The 23,291-nt window shown below is 35.8% G+C and overlaps 1 protein-coding gene across 16 annotated transcripts in view; it reads right to left on the bottom strand.

Annotated features, from left to right (window-relative positions):
• LOC106870794 (uncharacterized) overlaps nucleotides 1-23,291 on the bottom strand; it is a 233,643-nt gene that overhangs the window by 92,567 nt on the left and 117,785 nt on the right. For all 16 annotated transcript variants that reach the window (XR_016244501.1, XR_016244499.1, XR_016244500.1 and 13 more), the window contains exons 2-14: nucleotides 18,454-18,741; nucleotides 17,382-17,589; nucleotides 15,916-16,032; nucleotides 13,449-13,550; nucleotides 12,339-12,595; nucleotides 11,256-11,513; nucleotides 10,398-10,603; nucleotides 8,284-8,408; nucleotides 6,713-6,866; nucleotides 5,193-5,241; nucleotides 4,370-4,517; nucleotides 1,624-1,733; nucleotides 288-356 (exon numbers count right to left, since the gene is read on the bottom strand). Coding sequence is in view for 11 of the 16 variants with exons in the window: in XM_089363954.1 (XP_089220080.1) it covers nucleotides 288-356; nucleotides 1,624-1,733; nucleotides 4,370-4,517; nucleotides 5,193-5,241; nucleotides 6,713-6,866; nucleotides 8,284-8,408; nucleotides 10,398-10,603; nucleotides 11,256-11,513; nucleotides 12,339-12,595; nucleotides 13,449-13,550; nucleotides 15,916-16,032; nucleotides 17,382-17,589; nucleotides 18,454-18,723 (2,073 nt within the window). In the remaining 5 variants the exon portion in view is untranslated. The remainder of the gene's footprint in view (nucleotides 1-287; nucleotides 357-1,623; nucleotides 1,734-4,369; nucleotides 4,518-5,192; nucleotides 5,242-6,712; nucleotides 6,867-8,283; nucleotides 8,409-10,397; nucleotides 10,604-11,255; nucleotides 11,514-12,338; nucleotides 12,596-13,448; nucleotides 13,551-15,915; nucleotides 16,033-17,381; nucleotides 17,590-18,453; nucleotides 18,742-23,291) is intronic.

Consider the following 23,291-nt stretch of genomic DNA (forward strand, 5'->3'; position numbering starts at 1 on the left):
GAAAAGCAAAGTTGACCCCAGGCAGAATTTGAACCCAGAACGTAACAAGTCAGAAGAAATGTCACAAAGCATTTTTCACCAATGCTCTACCAATTCTGCCAGCTCACCACCTTAATTGTTTTAAGCTTTGGTACAAGGCCAGCAATTTAAGGGTTAGGGGTTAGTCAGTTACATCATCTCCAGTACTTGACTGGTATTTAACTAACCCTGGGAAAATAAAAGGCTAAAGTTGCCTGCAGCGTAATTTGAACTCATATTGAAAAATAAACTTTCTAATGCCAATTTACCTCTTTCAGTTCGCCAGTGGCATGTCCAGTGCCAAAGGTTAAATGCTCGTCTTCTCGACTTCGGCTGAGCTGAAGAAGAAATGGAATATATATGGAAACAACTACAACACTAAAACAACAGCAGCAGCAAAGTAAAATCTCAATAAATACGAAATAAAATGAATAAGGTAATAAAAAAAAAACAAAGAAACCAAAGGAATCCCTTTAATCCATCCAAAATCTTTCCATCCTTATTCATTTGTTTAATCCTGTAACAGGGATATAAAACCAAATCCTTGAATAAAGGGTTAGGCATCACAAGCAAGCCACCAGTTTGACATGATTGGTCTATTAACCAATCAATCAACATGAAATAATGGCATGGACAAGTTTTCTTGAACATTCTGGAACTTGACTTCTGGTTCCCTATAACAACCATTTGGTTTGCAATTTTACCAGCCAGACAACCCACAGAGGCAACTAAGAAAGATGGCACAGATAGATGAGGAACCTCCATCACCACAAATTTAGCAAAATTGTTTCCAGTCATGTTGGGCAAGACAGGTTGCCATATCAACAGCTTGCAGTAAACTCCAAGCAGTATGCCTCTTCCAGTGGAGGGGTGGAAAAGGAGGGGAAAGGGGATGTGGTTGGGGGGTTGGTATGGGGGAAGGAGGGAGGGTGGTAATGCAATTGATTAGCATGGGTAAGGGCAGTTTGGACAAGGGCGGATGGGTATCCACGACGCATGAACAAGAGGGCCAGGTATTGGGACTGAGTCCCGAAATCCTAGTCCCAGCTGCACAGACATTGGAGGTGGAGGAACTGGGAGTAGGAGATGGCCCCTTTGGTGTGGGATGGATAGGAGGAAAAGTTGAGTTAGAGGTGGGACTCCATGGGTTTAAAGAAGGCGGAGGTGGTGAGAGAGTGGGTGAGGGGATCAATGGAGAGAGAGATATCAAGGAAGTTTACAGAAGTATCAGAGATGGTAGAGGTGAATTCGAGAGAAGGGTGGAAGTTAGAAACGAAAGAGAGGGAATTGGAGAGCTGTTTGCAGGAGAGGAAGGTAGCACCTATACGGTCGTCTATGTAGCAACTGTATATATATATATATATATATATGTATATATATATATATATACCGGAGTAAGCAGAAATATAACAAAAAAACCGTTACTCTGAGTTTCACGTTCCCGTTCATTGGACAGTTGTCCGATGAACGGGAACGTGAAACTCAGAGTAACGGTTTCTTTGTTATATTTCTGCTGCTTTTAAATCAAGTATATATATATATATATATGGTTGGCATATTTACTTTCTGTTCTACTCATGCATATTAAATGACAATAATACTTACTCTTTTGTGTTTAGAGAAGCGGTTGCTTATCTTCTGCAGAAGGGACAAACGATGAGATGGAGATCTGTATGGTTTTGGCCCTTCTTCTGGAGTGAGAGCAATATTTTCCACTGAAAAAAAGAAGAAAAGATGATAATGAGAAAGTAATACAAAAAATAATGAACAAACGTTCTATCGAATAAAAAAAATAATGTTCAAATTGCCACAGTTATATGTGTTTGCGTGTGTATATACATGTATTTGCAAGTGTATGTGTGTATGTATGTGTTTATATATGCATAAGGCACCTACTACACTCTTGGAGTGATTGGCATTAGGAAGGGAATCCAGCTGTAGAAACCATGCCAAAATCAGACTGGAATCTATTACAGATTTCTGGCTTGCCATTCCTAATCAAACTGTCTAACCCATGTGAGACTGGAAAACAGATGCTAAATATGTGTGCGTGTGCACACACACACACACACACATATATATATATATATATATATATATATGCACAGATATATATGTATGTAAGTACATATATACACACATATATGCATATACATATATATGCACATGTGTATACATGTATATGCATACATACATATATATACATGTGCATATACACATGCATATACATATGCATATATATATATACATGCATATGCATATATATACATGTCTATGCACACATATGCCTCTACATATATAGATACACCCAAATATATATATATATATATATATATATATATATATATATATATATATATATGTGCATATACACATATATAGTTAGCATCTATATGCATAAACACACAGACACGTTTTTAGATGTAAATCATTGTCACTTAAATGAGCAGCCAAAGAGTGAATCAGCACCTGTTTCGAACACAATATATGTGAGATATATATATATATATATGCACGCACACACACACACATGCACATATATATATATATATATATATATATATATATATATATATATATATATATATATATATATATGTACTTGCCAATATAAATGCATCATCATCATCATTTTAACTTTCACTTTTCCATGCTTATATACACATACACACACATATATATATATATATACACATACACAAACACACATATATGTAAAGATGTGTGTATATGTATGTGTGTGTGTGTAGATGTATTCATGTATGTAGGTATGTGTTTGTGTGTGCATTCATGTGCATAATGATCGATAGAAGGATACTAGTTTATGATAATCAGAGAGGGCAACAATAGTCTCTCTCTCTCTCTCTCTCTTTCTCTCGTTAGTGATGACTCACAAGTTAAATGAAGCTAATGCATTGTTTTATTAAAGCCGGTGTTTGTGTCGCCATTGGTGGTGTTATACCTTTCTAAGTGTGAAACCATGTCAACACATATCCAGAGTGACTCATGCATACAGTTCAATCATGCATGGACAACCACCTGAAGCACGTGAACGATGTGAGATACCAACAGATGTTGGGATGTGTGCCACTTTTTTCACATAGTCTCGCTTCATATCGATTCTCCTAGCTGTTTGCATCTCAAACACATGTGAACCAGGTAAAGGCTACTGGTCTCTGGACCTTCCAGTTAAGCAACTCAGAGTCCCGAGATGTAGAAGTCAGTCACATGTGCTACTAATATAAACCTGTAATAATTTAAATTAAATACCAAGTATTCTAACAGAAGCCTAAGAACTCTGTACAGAATACAGTGCCCTTTCCCCTATGATATATAATGTTATAGAAAAAAAAAAGGTAAGCCAATAAGGGAACGTCTACATGGTAACTAGACTTGCTAAAAATAACTGCTAAAATTTTCTTTCAAACCATTCTTTTATTCTTTTACTTGTTTCAGTCATTTGACTGCAGCCATGCTGGAGCACCATCTTGAAGAGGTTTAGTCGAACAAATTGACTCTAGGACTATTTTTTTTTAAAGCCTAGTACTTATTCTATCAGTCTATTTTGTTGAACTGCTAAATTATGGGGATGAAAACACACCAACACCAATTGTCAAGTGGTGATGGGGGGACAAACACAGACACAAAGACACACATATACACACACACACACACATATATATATATATATATATGATGGACTTCTTTCAGTTTCTATCTACCAAATCCATTCACATGGCTTTGATCAGCCCGAGGCTATAGCAGAAGACACTTGCCCAAGATGCCATGCAGTGGGACTGAACCTGGAACCTTGTGGTTAGCTGTATTTCAATTTAAAAAAAAAAAAAAAAGAGATGAAAGGCAAAGTTGACTGTGGTAGGATTTGATCTCAAAACCTAAAGATCTATAAAAACTGCAGCTGGGCATTCTTACCACACTCAAATGGTTCAGCCAATCCACATATCAGGAGTAATAAAAACATACTGTTTCGTGGATACAGTTCAAAATATGATTAAACTATTTAGAGAAATACAGATTTGCTAATATTTGGTACTCCACATAAAAACACGATGATGATGATTTTCACTACCTTACAGGGGATGGGTGCTCACTGGTTTGGAACCAATGCTCTAGATTATTGCTTGCATCTGCACCTAATTATAGGGTTCCACCTTTGTTGAATCAGTGAAGCATGAAGAATAACAAATAAAAATTAATGGATCATACAATGTTCTGATTGACGAGTTTCACTATTTCTACAGCAACACATTTTAACATTTTTACAAGGATATAGTATTAAGCGAACAGTGTTAGGAATTTAAGCCATTCCTACATAGAATGTGGTACGTACGTTTTGGATGTTTTTCTTTCTTGAAAATAACATAGAACTGAGAGAGATAGGAAACCATGGCAAGTTTGTCAGGCACATCACACTCGGCCATCTCTTGCCCAGTCATCACAGGTGAGATACCAAATTCTTTTTCGGCTAAATCAAAAGCCTGCACAAAAAGGAAAAGAGTGAGAATGGTAATTATAACAAAAAATTTAAAAAATAAAAAAAATAAAAACATGAATAAAATAAAATAACGAATAAATAAATAGACAGAACTTAAAAACATAAATCAAAACAAATAAATGTTTGCTTTATTTGTTTAGTTGTTTTATGAAATTCATATTTAAAATTCTTGTGTTGCAATATTTCTTTGGTAAATAGTTTGATCTAGGACTGTGTGTTGGGATTGAAATAAGTAGAGTTATTGTAATTACTAAAACATACACATGTTATTATTTACATCTGATGGATATTCGTCCTCATCTTGTTTATTGTTAACACAATGTTTCGGCTGATATACCCTCCAGGTTTCATCAGGTGTCTTGGGGAAATTTCAAACCTGGGTTCTCATTCCTAAGGTATTTTTTGATGTTGTTGTTGTTGTTATTATTTATTATTATTATTATTATTATCATTATTATTATTATTATTATTCAGGTCACTGCTTGGAATCAAACTCGGAATCTTGGGATTAGTAGCTTGCACTCTTAACCACTACGCCATATGCTCGTATTATATTCACTTTATTATATTATTGTTATTTTGTAAACAATTGCAGCGTGGAAGGTGTTTATAAGCCATTTAAAATAACACACAAAAACAGTAAAACTTTGACACTCACAAGCTGATTGTTCTTTACCACCTCGGATTTGTTGAGGCTATTAAAATCACTAGAAATAGAAATCAAAGAAAAAGTATTATTATTTCTCAATTCACGTGATATTTTGGTGTGGACTGTGGCCATGCCAGGGCACTGCCTTAAAGAATCTAGATGAACAATTTGACCCAGGACAAGTTTTTTAAGTCTGGTACTTAGACTATCATTCTCTTTATCCAAACCACTAAGTTATGGAGACTGTCAAGGAGTGGTGGGGACAAGCACACTTACAGGTGTAGGAAGAAAGCTAGCTTCAAGCAATTCGTAGTAAATATATAAAAAAACAACTTTCAGGGACAATTGTGGTTTATTGACACAGAAGGTTGTGGATTTTTTTCATATCGAAGTACAATAAACTCAAAAACGTTCTTTTTATATTTCACGGTAGGTGACCAGGGTTGTAGGGTGTGCAAATACAAATACAAGAGTGAAGGAATGGAGTAGATAAGATCCGGGCTCCAGGCTACATATGTTTCATAGCAAGCGGAACTTCAGAAGTGGTAAGTATCCAAGCGAGGTGTATACTGTAAGCTACTCTTCAGGCCAAGGATATCTTGATTAAATGAAAGTTCACATTGTTGCAGGGTGTTGGAAAGTTCCTGGCTTTAACCCATATATGCCCATAAAAAATTTCACTGTATTTACATTAAATGTTATGGTAAGATTTCACAATCTGGAAGAGAAGGACAGTATGCAATTATTCACTACAGGTGTCGACTACCTACTGAACATTTCGTATGATCAATCAGGCGCTTCCTGGCAAGATCATGTCCAGACAAGTAGGAGCAGATTTTGCATTGCGAAAACGCAACCGGGGGTATATATGGGTTAAGGATATTGTGAAAGCTCTGATTGGAGGCCCAACTTTCTCAGTTCTTTTACAGGGCTTAGAAAAACCAAGGACCGCTGCAATAAGTGTATGAATCTAAGAAGGGAATATGTTGGATAAAATCATAATTAACTGATCCTCCTGTATTTTCTTTTACCCATAGTCAGGAATTTTTCAGCCCCACCTCGTATATACAATGGGCTTCCACAGTTTCCATCTACCAAATTCACTCCCAAGCCATTGACTGCTATAATCACTAATTGGTGGAAAGATTCGGGAGTGCTGAAGAAAAATGGGAGTGTTAATGGGGTGGCCAAAAGGGATCAATAGATATAAAAAAAAAAAGCAACAAAATAATGGGTTAAATTAAGTTAAGTTTTATTTGTGAAATATATTTGTTTTGAATTTACTGCACACAGTGATCAGTGTTTATGGTAGCAAGTAGAGGGGAATGTGACTCAAGTGGAGGGGAATATGGCTCAAGTGGAGGGGAATGTGGCTCAAGTGCCAAGGAGGCGGAAGCCTGAAAAAATTTGGGAACCATTGAGTTAAACCCTTCAAGGCAGTGCCTCAGCACAATTGCAATCCACTAACTGAAACAAGGGAAAGAAAAGAGAAGACGATAAATAGATGGGAGCACAAAGTGTATACTTACATGAGATCAGGTCTGAATGTATGTATAAGGGCACACAGTGCCAACCCAGACTTCCAAGAGGAAGTAAAATCTATAATATTTACAGACTGGTGTCTACCAGTGTTGAGCACACGCTGGCACCATCGTAGCAATGTGTAGCTGTCAATAAAATCATCTGAAATAACAAAGACAAAACATACTCTAGAATTAACAATAGACACTTCATTTTACCTAAGTAGGTTTAGATTTAGATGTGTGTGTGAGTGTGTACATATGTGTGTGAGTGTGTGTGTGTGTGTGTGTGTGTGTGTGTGTGTGTGTGTGTGTGTGTGTGTGTTTCTTTGCCTTCTTGAGATAAGTCTAAACAAATTATGAAAAATATGTATTTTTTTAAATGTAAAATACATAATTGTATTGTATAGCTCAATTAGATTGTATTTGATTGAATGCTTATCTATCTATCTATCTGTATACACACACACACACAATGTGATGTGTGCCAGTATGCATGCGTACATCCCCACCAATCCTTTTTTACATATTAAATTATGATAAAATTGTTATCTACACTATTTGAGAAGTATTTGTTGAACATTTCATTAAAAGATATCCATTTGTCTGAAAGTCATGAGAAAACAAAGTCGGACGGATTACACTTGTGTAAGTACATCTATACATAAAATATTGGATAAGGTGTTAGATCTGTCTAAATAAAATACAGAATGGTCACTGCTGAAACACCTATGATCACTAGTTTACAAGATCAGAATTAACTCTGGGCTAAATAACACCAACAACCAAAACAGGCTTCTCCGTCTGCACACCTATTGTTGATCTTACTTGCTGTGCTTATTTCTATTTGAACCTGCCAACTCGTTATACCTGTTTTCCCTCTAAGTCACATTTGCTCTCATTTCCACCAAAATCTGGTGGTTGTACCGGATTGCATCAGTTACTTCAATCTATAAATTTGTACTCTTCCCCCCCCCCTTCTCTCTACTTCTTAATCCTCATACTGTATTTATCACCCACCATACCTGAATTTTGCAATAAACATAACATTTACTTCTTCGGCTTTGTCCCAAAGACCAAGTGATCTGAAAGAACCCACCTCTTTAACTTTGTGTCCCCACTAACAATACTCTATCCTAGTGTATTCCACAAACGTTTGTAACCTTAACACAACCTTCAAATATATTCAAAGAGGGTCTTTTGAATTACCAGTAGAAACTTCCAGCTGTAGAAACTCTGCCAAATCAGATTGGAGCCTGGTGTAGCCATCTGGTTTCACCAGTCCTCAGTCAAATCGTCCAACCCATGCTAGCATGGAAAGCGGACGTTAAACGACGACGACGACGACGACGAATGCATATATCATCATCATCATCATAGTTATTGTTGTTTTTACACTCACATTTCTACAGTGGCATAGGTTGGATGGAACTTGTTGAGGCATTCTTTTATGGCATGGTGTCTACAGCTGGATGACCTACCTAACACTAACCATTTCACAGAGTGTACTGGGTGCTTTTTACGTGGCATCATGTAAATAAAATAAAAATATAAAAAAATATATCATTTCCCATATTTACCATTTCGCGGCTTCTTGAGTGGAAGCTCGTTTATTTCATTCTTTAGATATTCATCTTCCTCATCACATATATACAATGGACGAACTTGTTCAGATCTAAAATAATTTGAATTTAGATTGGGGTACCTAGAAAAAGAAAGAGAAAATAAAGCATTTATATTATATACACACACACAATAATGTCTACCAACACAATATGATTATAATGAAGATCTATGTGACTTTTGTATACATACTTCTCTTTCACTTTCTTTCTTTCTCTCAGTCAGCCTCTCTTTCTCTCTCTCTCTCTCTCCCCACACACACATGCACATCTACATGTGCAAGAAAGGGATGAAATAAGTTATAAATCCATTAGGATGTTGGCAAATCCCTTGAAGATTATCTTCCTGCCCAGGATCTAATAAAAACTCATCCTTTACTAAGTCATATCTCATGGGACCTATTTTTCAACACGGTACCACAAACTACAAAGTTGCATTCTCACTTCACCAACAAAAGCCAACAATCGATTTAACGTCTGATTACTTTTTCCTTCCTATTTTTAATCTTGCATGAATGGAACATTTTAATCTTTACCTTTTATCTTTTGTGTATTTCAGTCATTGGACTGTGGCCATGCTAGAGCACCATCAAATAACTTGATCCCAGTACTTATTTTAAAATTTAGTATTTATTCTTTTGGTCTCATTTGCCAAACTAACTTATGGGGATGTAAACAAACCAAGCAGTGAGGTGGACAAACACAAAGACACACATACATATATATGCATGTATGTGGTAGGCTTCCACATTCTGTCTGCCAAATTCACACACAAGGTATTTGGTCAACCCAGGACTATAGCAGAAGATAGTTGCCCCAAGGTACCACCCAGTGGGACTGAACCCAAAGCCATGCAGTTGCAAAGCAAGCTTCTTAATCACACAACCATGTCTGTACTTACACACATCAAATCTAAAGTGAATTTCATAAAAACAATTTCTGCAAATAGGTCTTTTAAAATATAGAAAGGATGCTGGCTGAACTTACCTGGCTAAATAATAACTGATTTCAAATTTTGATACAAGACCAGCAAGTTCAGTAAAGGGAGAAAGTTGATTACGTTGACCCCAGTACTCAACTGGTATGTATTTTATCGACCACAAAAGCATGAAAGACAAAGTCAACCTCAGTGGAATTTGAACTCAAATGGATGACATACATTAAGTACTACTATCCCTTCTCTCTATCATCCCTGCAGCATTTATGGTATCTTCCTTCTATAAACTGCAGTTATATTCATGCAAGATATTCATTTAGAATAATGCATTTGTTTACATTATTATTTTCTAGAGAAAAGAAATCGCTTTCCTGCCTGTTTCCATCATGGGCTGACCAATTATCAATAAATAGCAAGAGACATAATCTGCACTGATATTATTGAATTTAGGTCACGGGAGAACTTGTGCAGGTTAAGCATGCAGCTGTAACCCTTTGGGGAAATAAGCAATCAAAAACATTAATTAAATAACTTCTCTTGTCTGTTATAGAAAGGGAAATAGTAGATAAATGTATGTTTTGCATCAGAAACAAAGTGAAAGAGTGCATCAACAAAAAGTAAACTGAGATTTCAAACAGCCAACTAGTATCATGGAAATATTAGGGAATATTTATTGGTGTTTTTTCATATTTTTTGCTAGTCAGATATTGATGGGTAGTACTACTACACATGACCTTTTTAACCTTTCTAGATTGCAGATGCCTATCCTGAATGTCTACTGGCCAATGTCTGCCTGAATAAAAAAAATACTGATGGAGAGGAAAGTCGGAAGAATAGAACTGGGTCTGGTCTGCAAAATCTGCAACAGAGTAAATTCTGCTAAGGACACACAAGAAAAGGGCAGCATTTTGAGTCTGTTAATCTGGTAGAAACTAACAGTCAGCTAAAGTAAGATAACACTGAAACCATTCAGGGCCCTTGCAGGAAACTACACCACCACACACTACATTAAACTCTACCCCAGGGTTTCCCAACCCCTAAGCTGAGGACCAGTACTGAGCTACAGAGAAAGAATAAATTCTTCTGGTTTCTGTGTGTGTGTGTGTGTGCAATATAAATACAAAGCTTCACATACCTAGTGTTGGGGTCAATTGTGTATGCATTATAGTTCTTGTTGATATTCTCTGGCTTTGTCTGAGAGAGTAATCGGTAGATGCTCTCGCGCTCAGCTATTACTTGCAGTGGAGTCAATTTTCCTCCTGCCCAGCTTCGGATCATCCAAGCTGAATCAAGGGCACTTAGAAATCCACGTGCACAACCAGATCCAGTCGGCCAGAAAGGCTGAAAAAAATAGTTTGTAAGAGGAAGTTAAGGACAATTAGAAATATAATAATAATATACGTAATATATTGTATCTTTTATCTGTTTCAGTTGTTAGATCACGGCCATGCTGGGGCACTTCTTTGAAGAATTTTAGTCAAATGAATCGACCCTGGTACTTATTTGTTTTTTTAAGCCTGGTCTCTTTTGCCAAACCCTTCAATATGGAAATGCCAACACACCAACAAACATAGACACAATGACACACAAACCCACGTGCCCCCACCCCACCCATATATGTATGTGTGATGGTCTTTTTTTCACATGTAACACACACACACACACACACACAAATAAGAGTTTATAATCCAATATGTCCCTTTTTTCTCATAGAGCAAAAAGAAGCATTTTCAAGGAGATTTGGTTGCTATTTCATGGAGATCATGTGACCACATAGAGACAACTTGTTTGTTTCTTTGTTGGAACAAATAAGGCTTATATGATTTTGTGTGTGTGTGTGTGTGTGTGTGTGTGTGTGTGTGTGTGTGAGTAGACAGACAAGTTTAAAATTATACAACTTTCACATATACATGTAACTGAAATGGAAACAAGATGCAGAGGGCAAAAAGTTTCAAACCAAGCAGAGCAAATTCATTCACTCATAGCAACTCACCTCCAATAGACTATCTCCAACTAACGCCATAATCATTTTATGATTATGTTTACTTAAAATTCGACATGCGTTTTCTGCTTGAAAAAGGGAAGTAAAATCGAACATGGCCACATCTGCTTGCCCGTAATGGTTGACCGCATAATCCATGTGAGGCAGCTGGTGGTTTGTAGAAAAATCAGCTGCTTCTCTGGCATAAGATAATAATGCTTCTTGGTCAACGTTGGACCGTGACAAGAGTGAACCAGTGTCAGAGTAATCCTGGGAAAGATGGGAGAAAATATATACAATTACTAAAAAATAATTAATAGTGACAGAAGCAGTATTAATGCCAAAGGGTAATATTTATCCCCACTTAAAAGTGGAAGGTTGTATCAGAACACAATGCTGTGATAGTTACCACGAGGGAACCTTGCATATGGTTTTGTGGAGCAGATAAAAGAGAATGCTTATATGCACTACAAGTCCACATGAGAGGTTTTCTCATGGTAACCGTCACAGTTTTCTGTGTTCTGACACAACATCCACTTTTAAGCGGGGATAAATAACATAATTATTATTGGCGTCATAAGAGTTTATAAACATAGAGAGAACAGGAAATAATTCTTTTTTGGAAAGGTGGAATTCAACACAGATAAAGCTTTCCAAGCAAGGTAATATTTCCCCGATGACCAGACATGTTTTCATGGAGGATTGGGCAACAAACAAACACTGCTTGTATGATGGTGATGCTAATTTGCAACTATCACACAATATAAATATATGTGTGTGTGTGTGTGTATATATATATATATATATATATATATATATATATATATATATATATATATCAAGTAAAGGTAATAAACCTCATTAAAGGATTATAAATCCAATGAAAATACTGGTTAGTTACCAATCTATAGAAAGATCAACTATACTGTAACCGTATGAACTGTAGTCCATATATATATATATATATATATTTACACTCTCCTCTCACTCTCTCTTACACTCTCCTTCTCTCCCTCCCCCCTCTCTCAAACTCTCCATCTCTCACTCACTCCCCTCTCTCTACCCCACAGAAGACCATCCCTGCCAACAACTTACATGCTTCAAAACGCCTTTATCAAGCAGGCTCTGTTTCTTCGCTGTCATAACAAAATAATGTGTGGCGTCTTTATAGTAGACAATATTCTCAAGGTCAATACCAGTCTTTTCCTTAAGCTGATGAAAGAACTTTTGATTGTAAATAAATGCAACTCCACTGATTTCCTCTACTCGAGCCTCAGCTTGTGTGTTTCGGTTGATGAAGTTTGCTGTCACAGCAATGGCCAGTTTGCCTCGGAATTCTTTTCTCTGAAACCCTACAAGATGAGGAATCACAAAGAGAGAGAGAAGCAGATTGAATGTTAGAAAGTTTCTATAATTGAGGTAGAAATAGGTGTAAAAAAAAAACAGACAGACAGACAAATAGATACATTGATAGGAAGATGTGGAGAGAGAGGAAGGGAGAAGGAAGGAAGGAAGGAAAAGAAAAAGTAAAAAGAAAGGAAGAGAGAGACAGAAAGAAAGAAAGAAAGATAGGGAAAAAGGCAGATAGTGTTAGACAGGTAAGTAAACAGACATGTAGACAGATAGAGGTTTATGGATATAGAGGCACCGGTGGCTTTTGTGGGGTTTTCCATGAGGACCTTAAAGCACCTTCCCTATTAGGAGTTTTAATTTGTTCAATTTTAATTGTTATTTATCTTGTTTACACGTGGAAAACCCATTGTATCATGCCGTTTTTGTCTTTTATGTTGTTGTATGTCCTTTAATGTTAGTTTATCTGAGCCCTTGTGGCTAATAAAAGAATTATTATTATTATTATTATTATTATTATTATTATTATTATTATTATTATTATCATCATCATTACCATTATATCTTCCATGTGATATGTATGACTTTAGTCTTTCATTCCAGAGAGATATTGGTTTCATTGCGTATTAGGGGAGTCAGAAGACAATGCGTCTCTAATTACTGAGGTATGAAGGGATTTGAATTTGTTCAGAGTACTTATTTATCCCTCCTTGTGAAATATTATTTCTAATTTGTAAATGTATGGTGAGAGCTGGTGCAGAGAGGAGCTAAGACTTAAGAAAATGTTATGTTAATGTCATCTGTAAAGTTAACATTGAGATTAGGAAATATAAATAAATAACCAGTTTGAATTACCTTCTAATGTGTTTCTTTTGCCATCAGCACCAATAAGAACATCAAACTGATATTCTGATACAGGATGGTTTGCTGGATTAACCAGTGCACGCCATCCAATTTCTGTAATACAAAGAACACATATGATCAGTGAAGTGACTTTAAGATATGTAAATATAAACAACCAAAATGTCTGAATTTTTTTACATGTTTGTCATCAAAATACAAATAATTTTATAGAAAACAAACTTTATAAATCAATTAAATGGGAGAATCATATTAGCCATTCAAAACCATAGAAACTGTTAACTCCACTCAATCATTTAACTCTTCAGCATTTAAACTGGTCATTTCTGGCCCAAATATTCTACGTGCTTTATGTTCAAACAGGCCAGATCCAACTTTTCACACCTACCCTTCAATGTCATTCTAAAAATAAACGATCACATCATTGAAATCTTGAAGCTTCGAGATAATGCATCATTAATTCAAACCAAAGTGAATAAATAAGCAATACATTTCACAAACTAATCTGAATGCTAAAGGATTAATATTTGGTGACAAAATTTTCATTGCATTATCTACACCCTAGTCACAGATTTTGTGGTTTTGAATGGCTGATATGTGTCTCCCATGATATAATTGTTTCAGTTTCAGTATACAATCTCAGATCAAACTGTTGCCAGACAAGTACAACTCTGAAACTCTATTTAAAAATATCACAAAGTTTCAAAGTTTCACTTGATAAAATACATTCAGTGAAAACTGATGATAAAAAGGATATTTGAGCCTAGTTTCATTTGAGTTATATAAATTCTTGTAATAGTTCTTCTTGTTTAATATAATCAGACATTGTCTGCTAAATGGTGGGAAATGGTTACCTGGTCATTTACAGAATTTTTGCCTTCAAATATGATTTATCAGAACAAAAATAATGAAAACTTTTATCCATTAAGATAACTTAGTTTGTACAATTTCAAAATTATTCTTGATTTTCTTCCATATAATTTTATTTTGTATATTAATTTCCTGCTTGATGAATATCCATTATAATGTATATATTGATTAGAATATACATACACACAGATAAAAGGGTTTAAACTGCTTTTTCTTAGAAACAACACTGTCCATGTGAGTAAGCATGGCAACAGATGGCTGCATTGGCTTCCATTGAAGAGGTAGAAGAGGACAATACTCTGATTCTTACATTTATAATTCTATCCATTTCAGAATTATTTTAAAAATCGTAATACTCTGTAAACAGCAATGACCTACTTCCAAAGTCAGGTTAGCAAAGTAAGTAATCACCATATATCATTGTAACTGGCATAACAAAGTGCCATGCAGTGGGATTGAACACAAGACTACATGGTTGGGAAGCCACACTTGCGCCTTATAATACATTTTCGGTACATACGAACTAACAACAGACTAGGCATTCAAGTGTTATCTCCTTATCATTTCTGTCATGTTTAATCCCTTTTGCTCTCAAGCAGCCACAACTGTCAAAATATACACCCTGTGCCACAACCAAAAAAAGAAACAATGCACACATGTGGCCGCATGTGGCCCGGCGGAAGCTGGAACTCAACAACCTTTAATCAGGTGGAATATCTTTAACTACTCAATCACTGTCCGGAGCATTTATTTACTCATTAAGCTTCCCTCCCATTTCCACCATTACTGACAGGAAGTAGGTCTAGTACTCTTCATGATATATTGATTAAATCTATTGTTAATTCCAAATGTGTAGTACCCTTAATCTGATATCTCTCTTAACATGTCTCCAGGCCAGTTGTAGAATTTTCCTTTCATCATAATGCATGAACAGAAGACAAAGTTTAAAAACAAAAAATGGATAAATAAATAAAATAATAGATGATCATGAACCAAAGTAATTAATAAAAAATAGATAGTTACTAATTAAAAGCAATAAAAAAAAAATGGTTGTGGATCCAAAGAAAAAAAAATTTGATGTTAAGGTAAGAAAAAAATAATTTCTTATATCAGATAATCTAAATTGATATTTAGTTAACAATTCAAATTTTTGTTTAAAAGTCATAAGGGTTGGATCAGTCTTCTAATTTTAACAGCATTTACCAAACCTTAGAAATATATGTATCACAGATCATTAACCTTTAGCATGCTTAGGTGTATCATGGCGCCATACAAGTTTTCTCCCCTATTATGCTCAGACAACCAGCTCGAGTTTGGCCATGCTTTGACATCCATAGCAACAGATCACTTTCCAGCTTTTGTTTAGCTCACCAGTAATGACTCACAAAGCGCAAGCGCCTTTCCCTAGTGATATTGGAAACAGGTAAGAGATCTCCATACAGGTGTAACTTGGCAGGATGAGTTCTCCAAGATATGTTTAAGACTGCTCTTAACATTCATGTGTAAGTTCCATCTAAATTAATTTCCAGTTTTCTGGTAATCATCCAGGCTGTAAATAACCAAAACTAACAGAAGAAATGCCAGAACTTACTTTCTTTGCTTTGATCAGCCGGGGGTTCTAAAAGATTCTCAAACGATACATTGTAGTGCACCTCCACACCAAAAATAAGAGCAACTTTTAACAGAATGCACTGAAGTTGACGGATACCTGAAGAAAAAAACAGAACATTCACAACCAATTTTATTGCCATAATACAAAGATTTGTTTAACAGACAGTTAGTTAGTCATACACTGAACGAATAATTACTAAATGGCCATTGACCAACATTTCAAGCTAGACATTTTGTTAACTCTTCTATGACCATATTTTTTTTAATGAAACACATTGTATATAGTTTTTCAATCAATTTTGATAAATATTGAAGAATTTGGCTAGAGTTAATAAAATAACTGTTAGTATTATTAACCCTTTGGGGTTTATTAACCTCAAAGGCAGCAAGCTGGAAGAATTATTAGCATGCTAGGCAAAATGCTTAGAGGAATTTCTGTCTTTACATTCCGAGTTCAAATTCTGTCTATCTTTCATTCTGGGGGGGGGGGGGCGATAAAATAGGTACCAGTTGATCACTGGGGTTGATATAACTGATTTACCCACTCCCCTGAAATTGCTGGCCTTGTGCCAAAATCTGAAGCCATTATTAACTCTTTAGCATTCAGACGACTGTCAAGTGTAATGCTTACTTATTCACTGTTTGTAATTAATCATTCATTATCTCACAGCTTTGAGATGTTGGTGATATGACTGTTTATTTTTAGAATGACATTGTAAGGTAAATGTGAGAAACTGGATATAGGTGGTTTGAATATTAAACAGGTGGGACATTTTGGTCAAATATGGCCAGTTTAAATGCTAAAAGGTTAAGCTAATGTTTGGAACATAAAAAGTTTTGCCACAGAAGAAAGCTAGGATTTAAATTTAATTAAGAATACTTTAAAATGGATCATATTTCTAACAAAATATACAGCCTGTGATTTTTCAATTAATTTTTTTTTAATAATTGAAAATTTGAAAGAATTTAGTAAAATGACTAAATTTTTCATTATTAAACTGGTGTTTAAAACATATAAATAACATTCTAGAAGGTTTTAAATTTAATCCTTTTATAGATATATCCACTCAAAATTTCAATAGTGTTAAGTGCAGAAAGCAGTTTTATATATCAACGTGTCTTTGTTGAAGAATGTCTTGTTTGAAATTGTTTTATGTTGAGACATGTCAAGTTTACCGAGGAAATGTGAGTTACAGAAAACATCAATTCTATTTTTTAGTCAACATCTAAAAATATTATTAGTCAAATAACCGTAAAATTAAATTTTACAGTTAGAGAGTTAAACGATAAGTCAAGCTAAATGATCCAAGGCATTTTGTTCTCTGGTGTTCTATAATATCTGATCTCCATAAAATTAACACTTAACGATTGTGATATTCATGAAAAACAGGAAACAAGAAAATTGAATAATCTCTTCAGAAGTGAATGTAAATCAGTCAAACTTACTTATATGATCAATGGAACCAGCACAGAACTTCCCAAAGAACTTCTTGGCACCAAAATTCTTCAGGTCAGTTATAAGGAATGGCCAAAGATGTAGGACATTATTACGAGAAAAGCTATCTCGTTTCTCTAACACCACGGCCTTCCCACCCAGCAAAGCAATCTCTATCGCTGTCCTCAAACCACATGGTCCTGAACCAATGATGAGTACCTGAAATAAAAATAACAATATGATATATATATATATATATATATATAGCAGAAAGGAGTTCAGTTTAAATAATATACTCTACAACAAGTGTTGAGTACTTTCTTTCTCATTCAGGACAAAAGATAATGTTTGAATGTTATGTATGTCTTTTTTTTTTATCCATTTACTTATTTAGTTATTCATCTAAAGGTGAGGTTTCTCTCCATCTCTACATAGTTTCTTCCCTTTTTTATGGTGACTGACTGAGAAAATGCTGTCAAAAATGGAAGCAAGAAATTTAAAATGGTCACAGAGAATAGCCTCGGCTTCAAATATACGAGTAGACTACTGCAGGTATTTAAAAGTTCTTTTTCTTCAGCTGTATATTTAAATGTGTGTGTGTGTGTGTGTGTGTGCACTTAATTTGTACAATTTATATGGCTGTGTGGTAAGTAGCTTGCTTCTCAACCACATGGTTCCGGGTTCAGTCCCACTGCATGGCACCTTTGCAAGTGTCTTCTACTACAGCCTCGAGCCAACCAAAGCCTTGTGAGTGGATTTGGTAGATGGAAACTGAAAGAAGCCTGTTGTGTGTGCATATATATCTATATCATCATCATCATCATATATATATATATAATGTATGTATGTATGTGTCTGTGTCTGTCCCCACTCCCCACCATCACTTGACAACCGATGCTGGTGTGTTTATGTCCCCGTAACTTAGCGGTTTGGCAAATGCTACATTCACAGCTAATAAATCCTGTTTTTAGTGCTTTTTCCTAATTGCAGGTAAAAGCAAAAAAATTGTTTTTTATTCAAGAAGTATTTTAAGTGAGAGGTGTGAAAGCCACATATGAAACTTATCAGAATTTAACAACCTACCTTGGTATTTGTGCAAGCTTCGCCTTTTCTGTATTCCTTGTGGCTTGCTCTTTTGTCCAGCTTGGCCCACAGTGACTGAGCTTTCCATGATGTCAATCTCAATTTCAACCTTCGATAGAAATGTCGGTGATCCGTCTGTTTAATGTCCAAGGCATCGCAGAGTAGTTGGAATGTATGTAAGATAGATTTACATGTCCCTGCATTCACAAACTGGTCAAACAGTACATTTGGGTCTCCACTGTACCCACTTTCTGGCGCAGAAGTCTCCATCGCGCATGGTTGCAGTTACTGCAAAGAAACAAACATAATAAATGTTAAGTTAATTATTCTATTCAATCATCACCATCATCAAATTTTAATTTTTACTTTTGTGTTTTTTTAAATTCTGAGAGAATGACATTTCCACACTGTTAAGCTTCCTTTTCCATGTTCGATAAGAAAACTAAATACATTTTTTTGAAACAGTTTGCTCTTTGTACACTGTCTGGGAAGTCTTAGAGAGGCACATGGACACTGCCCCTCTTCTTGTGATAAATTAATTTACAAAAGAAAATTTGTATGTCCTAAATTTATGTACCTGTATTTCGGCAAGATTCATATTCATAAACTATTATTTCACACCGGATTCTAATCTCCTTAAATCTTAAATGCTAGACCATGATCACAAACACAGATATATAAAAAATGATGACCAATTCTGATGAATGCAAGAAAAATAAAAAATAAACAATACAAAAAAAAAGAACAGATGTCAACTGCCTGAAAAAAGATGACCTCAAAAGCTCCAAAATGTCATTGTATTAATATTAACATAATAGAGACTTCACATGTATGCACAGGTTGGAAGTGTCTGCAAATTATGACCTGGAAGTGTCAATACATTATTTTTATTGCTCTCTGCTGCGAAGCAACTTCGTAAACATAGTCATGCCTGCACCCACATGCAGACATGTATATACATATATCATCATCATCATCATCATTTAATGTCTGTGACAGACATTGGAGCTTAATGTATTCCTCTGACATCAAACCCATGCCACTATGGAAGATGGACATTAAATGATGATGATGACAATGATCCATACTGACATGGTAGCATTAAGCAGCCCGAGGACTGCATTGGTCCCCAGTTGTCTGCTTTGGCATGGCTTCTATGGCTGGATTCCCTTCCTAGCATCAACCCCTATAAAGAGTGTACTGGGTACATTTTTCATGGCACCAGCACTAGTGGAGTTACCAATCAACGTGCAAGACAAGACCCCTTCATAGGGTGGGGTTGCAATATTGAGGAAGGTGGTAATCAGGTGCCCTAATCACTGTCACCTTGTCTTGAATAGAAATAAGAAAATCTCTCAAGATCACCTGCAGATTTGAAGGGGAAGGGCTGCAAATTTGTCGAAAAGATAGACTATATAATCATCTGTATGGAGTCTAGCTCAAGAGAGGTGAAAGCACACAGCCTAGTGGTTAGAGTGAAACAATTTATGATAGTAAGGTATTGGTTCAATTTCTGGATCAGACAGCACAATCTGTCCTTGGGCAAGGCATTTCACACCATGTTACTTCAGTCCATCCAAATGAAAGACACTTATTTAATATAGTGCTGGTGAAGTCCTCTCCCCTTTCCACTGGTCACACCTTGAATGTTTCACAGGATCAAGGGCAGAAAAGTTTGAAAGAATACCTGTGTCTACTTGCCACCACATAAATACCTAAAACAATTAGCAAAAGTATAAGACATGCTATCAAATACACTGTGTCTGAGAAAAGGTAGATGGTCACGTCTAGAATGTCTTTGATCACAAGTTTGTTAAATCAGAACTGACCTAGGAGATAAACAACAAAAACCATTTTCCAGTAAATCATGAATTCCAAAAATATCTTCTACTTACATAAGGATTGAATCACAATTTAACTATGAGGAAACAAAGAAAAAGAACAAAAAAGGGAGGTGTGGATTAAGGAGCAGAAGATGCAGTGGGTGAGAGTACACCTCAAAACAAATGTTGTGTCCAGCCGTGTCCTGCAGACATGACTGCTCTGATGTAGCAGTGAAGTATGGTCAGCGACACCTCCTGCTGCAACTACTCCACCTCGAGGGCTTCATTTGTCAGATGCGCAGAAGTTGTCTCAATTTTGTGGAAGAAATTAGCAGTGTAGGGTCTGAGAACACCTGAGGTCTTGACAGCAACTGGCACAAACTGATAGCGACCAGCACTTGTTTGTAAATGGGTGCTGTTGGGTTTTTTTTTCCCCTTTTTTTCATATGTGATAGGTATTTACCTTATTAACCACCACCCAACCATCCACTTCCAGACCTTACAAAATGAAAATACAACTCCAGCTGGATTTCAGTAGATAACAAATGAATGAAGCTAAATACTGCAAGGCATTTTTCTTTATTGATCTCCTATTTCTGCTAGCTACAACATACATACAACCAGTAACACCTACACATCATAACAACAGCAATAACAAATGTGATAAAACCAGCTGTTCTCAAAAGAAAAAAAAAGAGAAACACACACACACACACACAAAAAAAAAAAAAAACATAATGTATGTTTATATTGACTTTTCATTCTGTAAAGTGGATTTATAAAAAATTTATTTTCTGATAACGCTTTTTCATAAAAGTAGAAAATAAATTAATGTTGCAGAGGATTTTAACAGCATGCATGGAAATATGTTCCATGAGTTCAGCATTCCGACCATTTTCTACAATCAATAATACATGGTTTCTTATGTTGCTAATACAATATCAGATTCTCTGCTAACATATCAAGTTCTTGGTTAACCAAAAGCTAACCAAAATTTTAAATATATTGTTATAGATTCATTTCTGGTGTAACAAACTGATAAATTAATTTTTCTCTATCAGTAACAGCATCATCACTGTCATAATCATTGAAAAATATATATGATGATGGTATTGATGAGAACAATCATGTAAAGGAAGGATAAACATGGAGCTGATGATGATGTCAATGAGGAGAATGATGACGACGATGTCAATGAGGGGAATGATGACGATGATGTCAATGAGGAGAATGATGACGGTGATGTCAATGAGGAGAATGATGACGGTGATGTCAATGAGGAGAATGATGACGGTGATGTCAATGAGGGGAATGATGACGATGATGTCAATGAGGAGAATGATGACGGTGTCAATGAGGAGAATGATGATGACGATGTCAATGAGGAGAATGATGACGACGATGTCAATGAGGAGAATGATGACGGTGATGTCAATGAGGAGAATGATGATGGTGATGTCAATGAGGGGAATGATGACGATGATGTCAATGAGGGGAATGATGGCAATGTCAATGAGGGGAATGATGACGGTGATGTCAATGAGGAGAATGATGACGGTGATGTCAATGAGGGGAATGATGACGGTGATGTCAATGAGGGGAATGATGACGGTGATGTCAATGAGGGGAATGATGACGGTGATGTCAATGAGGAGGATGATGACAATGTCAATGAGGAGAATGATGGCGATGTCAATGAGGAGAATGGCGGTGACGATGTCAATGAGGAGGATGATGACGGTGGTGTCAATGAGGGGGGTGATGACGGTGATGTCAATGAGGAGAATGATGACGGTGATGTCAATGAGGGGGATGATGACGGTGATGTCAATGAGGGGAATGATGACGGTGATGTCAAGGAGAAGGATGATGACGGTGATGTCAATGAGGGGAATGATGACGGTGATGTCAATGAGAAGCATGATGACCGTGATGTCAATGAGGGGAATGATGACGGTGATGTCAATGAGAAGAATGATGACAATGATGTCAATGAGGAGAATGACAATGATGATGTTAACGTGGAGAATGATAATGATGGTATTAACGATGAAAATGATGACGATGATATTAACGGCGAGAATGATGATGATATTAATGAGGAGAATGACGACGATTATACTAACAAGGAAAATGATGATATTAAGGAGAACAACAACGAGGTTAATGTGTAGAACAATGATGATGAAATCAACAGACAGAATGATGATGATATTAACAAGAAAAACAATAATGATAATATCAATGAGGAGAACAATGATGATGATGATATTAATGAGGAGATCAATGATGATGATATTAACCTATTCGTTACTATATTTGCATTGAAATACATTGCCTTTGTTTCAAATAGTTTTGAAAATAACGAATTTAGTGAAATAATTGTATCGTTATTAAGCTGGCATTTGGAACATAAATTAACATGAAATTTTGATTGGGCGTTTTAATTTAGCCCACTTTAAAACAGGGAATTTGTATCAGAACCAAGGGTGGTTGGTCTCAGGTGGATTGGTATCAAACTGGTTAATGAAGAGGAAGACGATGGTAATTTTAATGAGGAGAGCGATATCAACAATATTAATTGAAGAGAATAATGCCAAAAATATTAACGAGGAGACTGATGATAATGATGAGAGGCATTCATATACACAAGGAAAAAATATTCAAACAATATTTGGTTGAAAAAAAAAATTGTCAAACAAATATTAGCTGTTTTATTAGAAGAATAATAGCAGTGAATGATACCATCCATGGTGCCAATTTAGAGAAGGAAGTAAGCTGGTCAGTGTTAACAGACACACAGACAGACAGACACAAACACAAATGCAACATATGAATCCCGATTTTTAAAACAGGCAAACCATTTCACTGCATTAAAAGGGTTAGTGTTAGGAAGGGTATCTGGCTATAAAACAATACCTCAAAATGGCCATTTCACCAAAAGCCAGTATGGAAAAGCAGGGTATATATATATATATATATATATATATATATATACACCATTTTTGTGGTACC

The sequence above is a fragment of the Octopus bimaculoides genome, chromosome 15 (assembly GCF_046866305.1).
Source record: "Octopus bimaculoides isolate indiv1 chromosome 15, ASM4686630v1, whole genome shotgun sequence".
Taxonomy (NCBI): domain Eukaryota; kingdom Metazoa; phylum Mollusca; class Cephalopoda; order Octopoda; family Octopodidae; genus Octopus; species Octopus bimaculoides.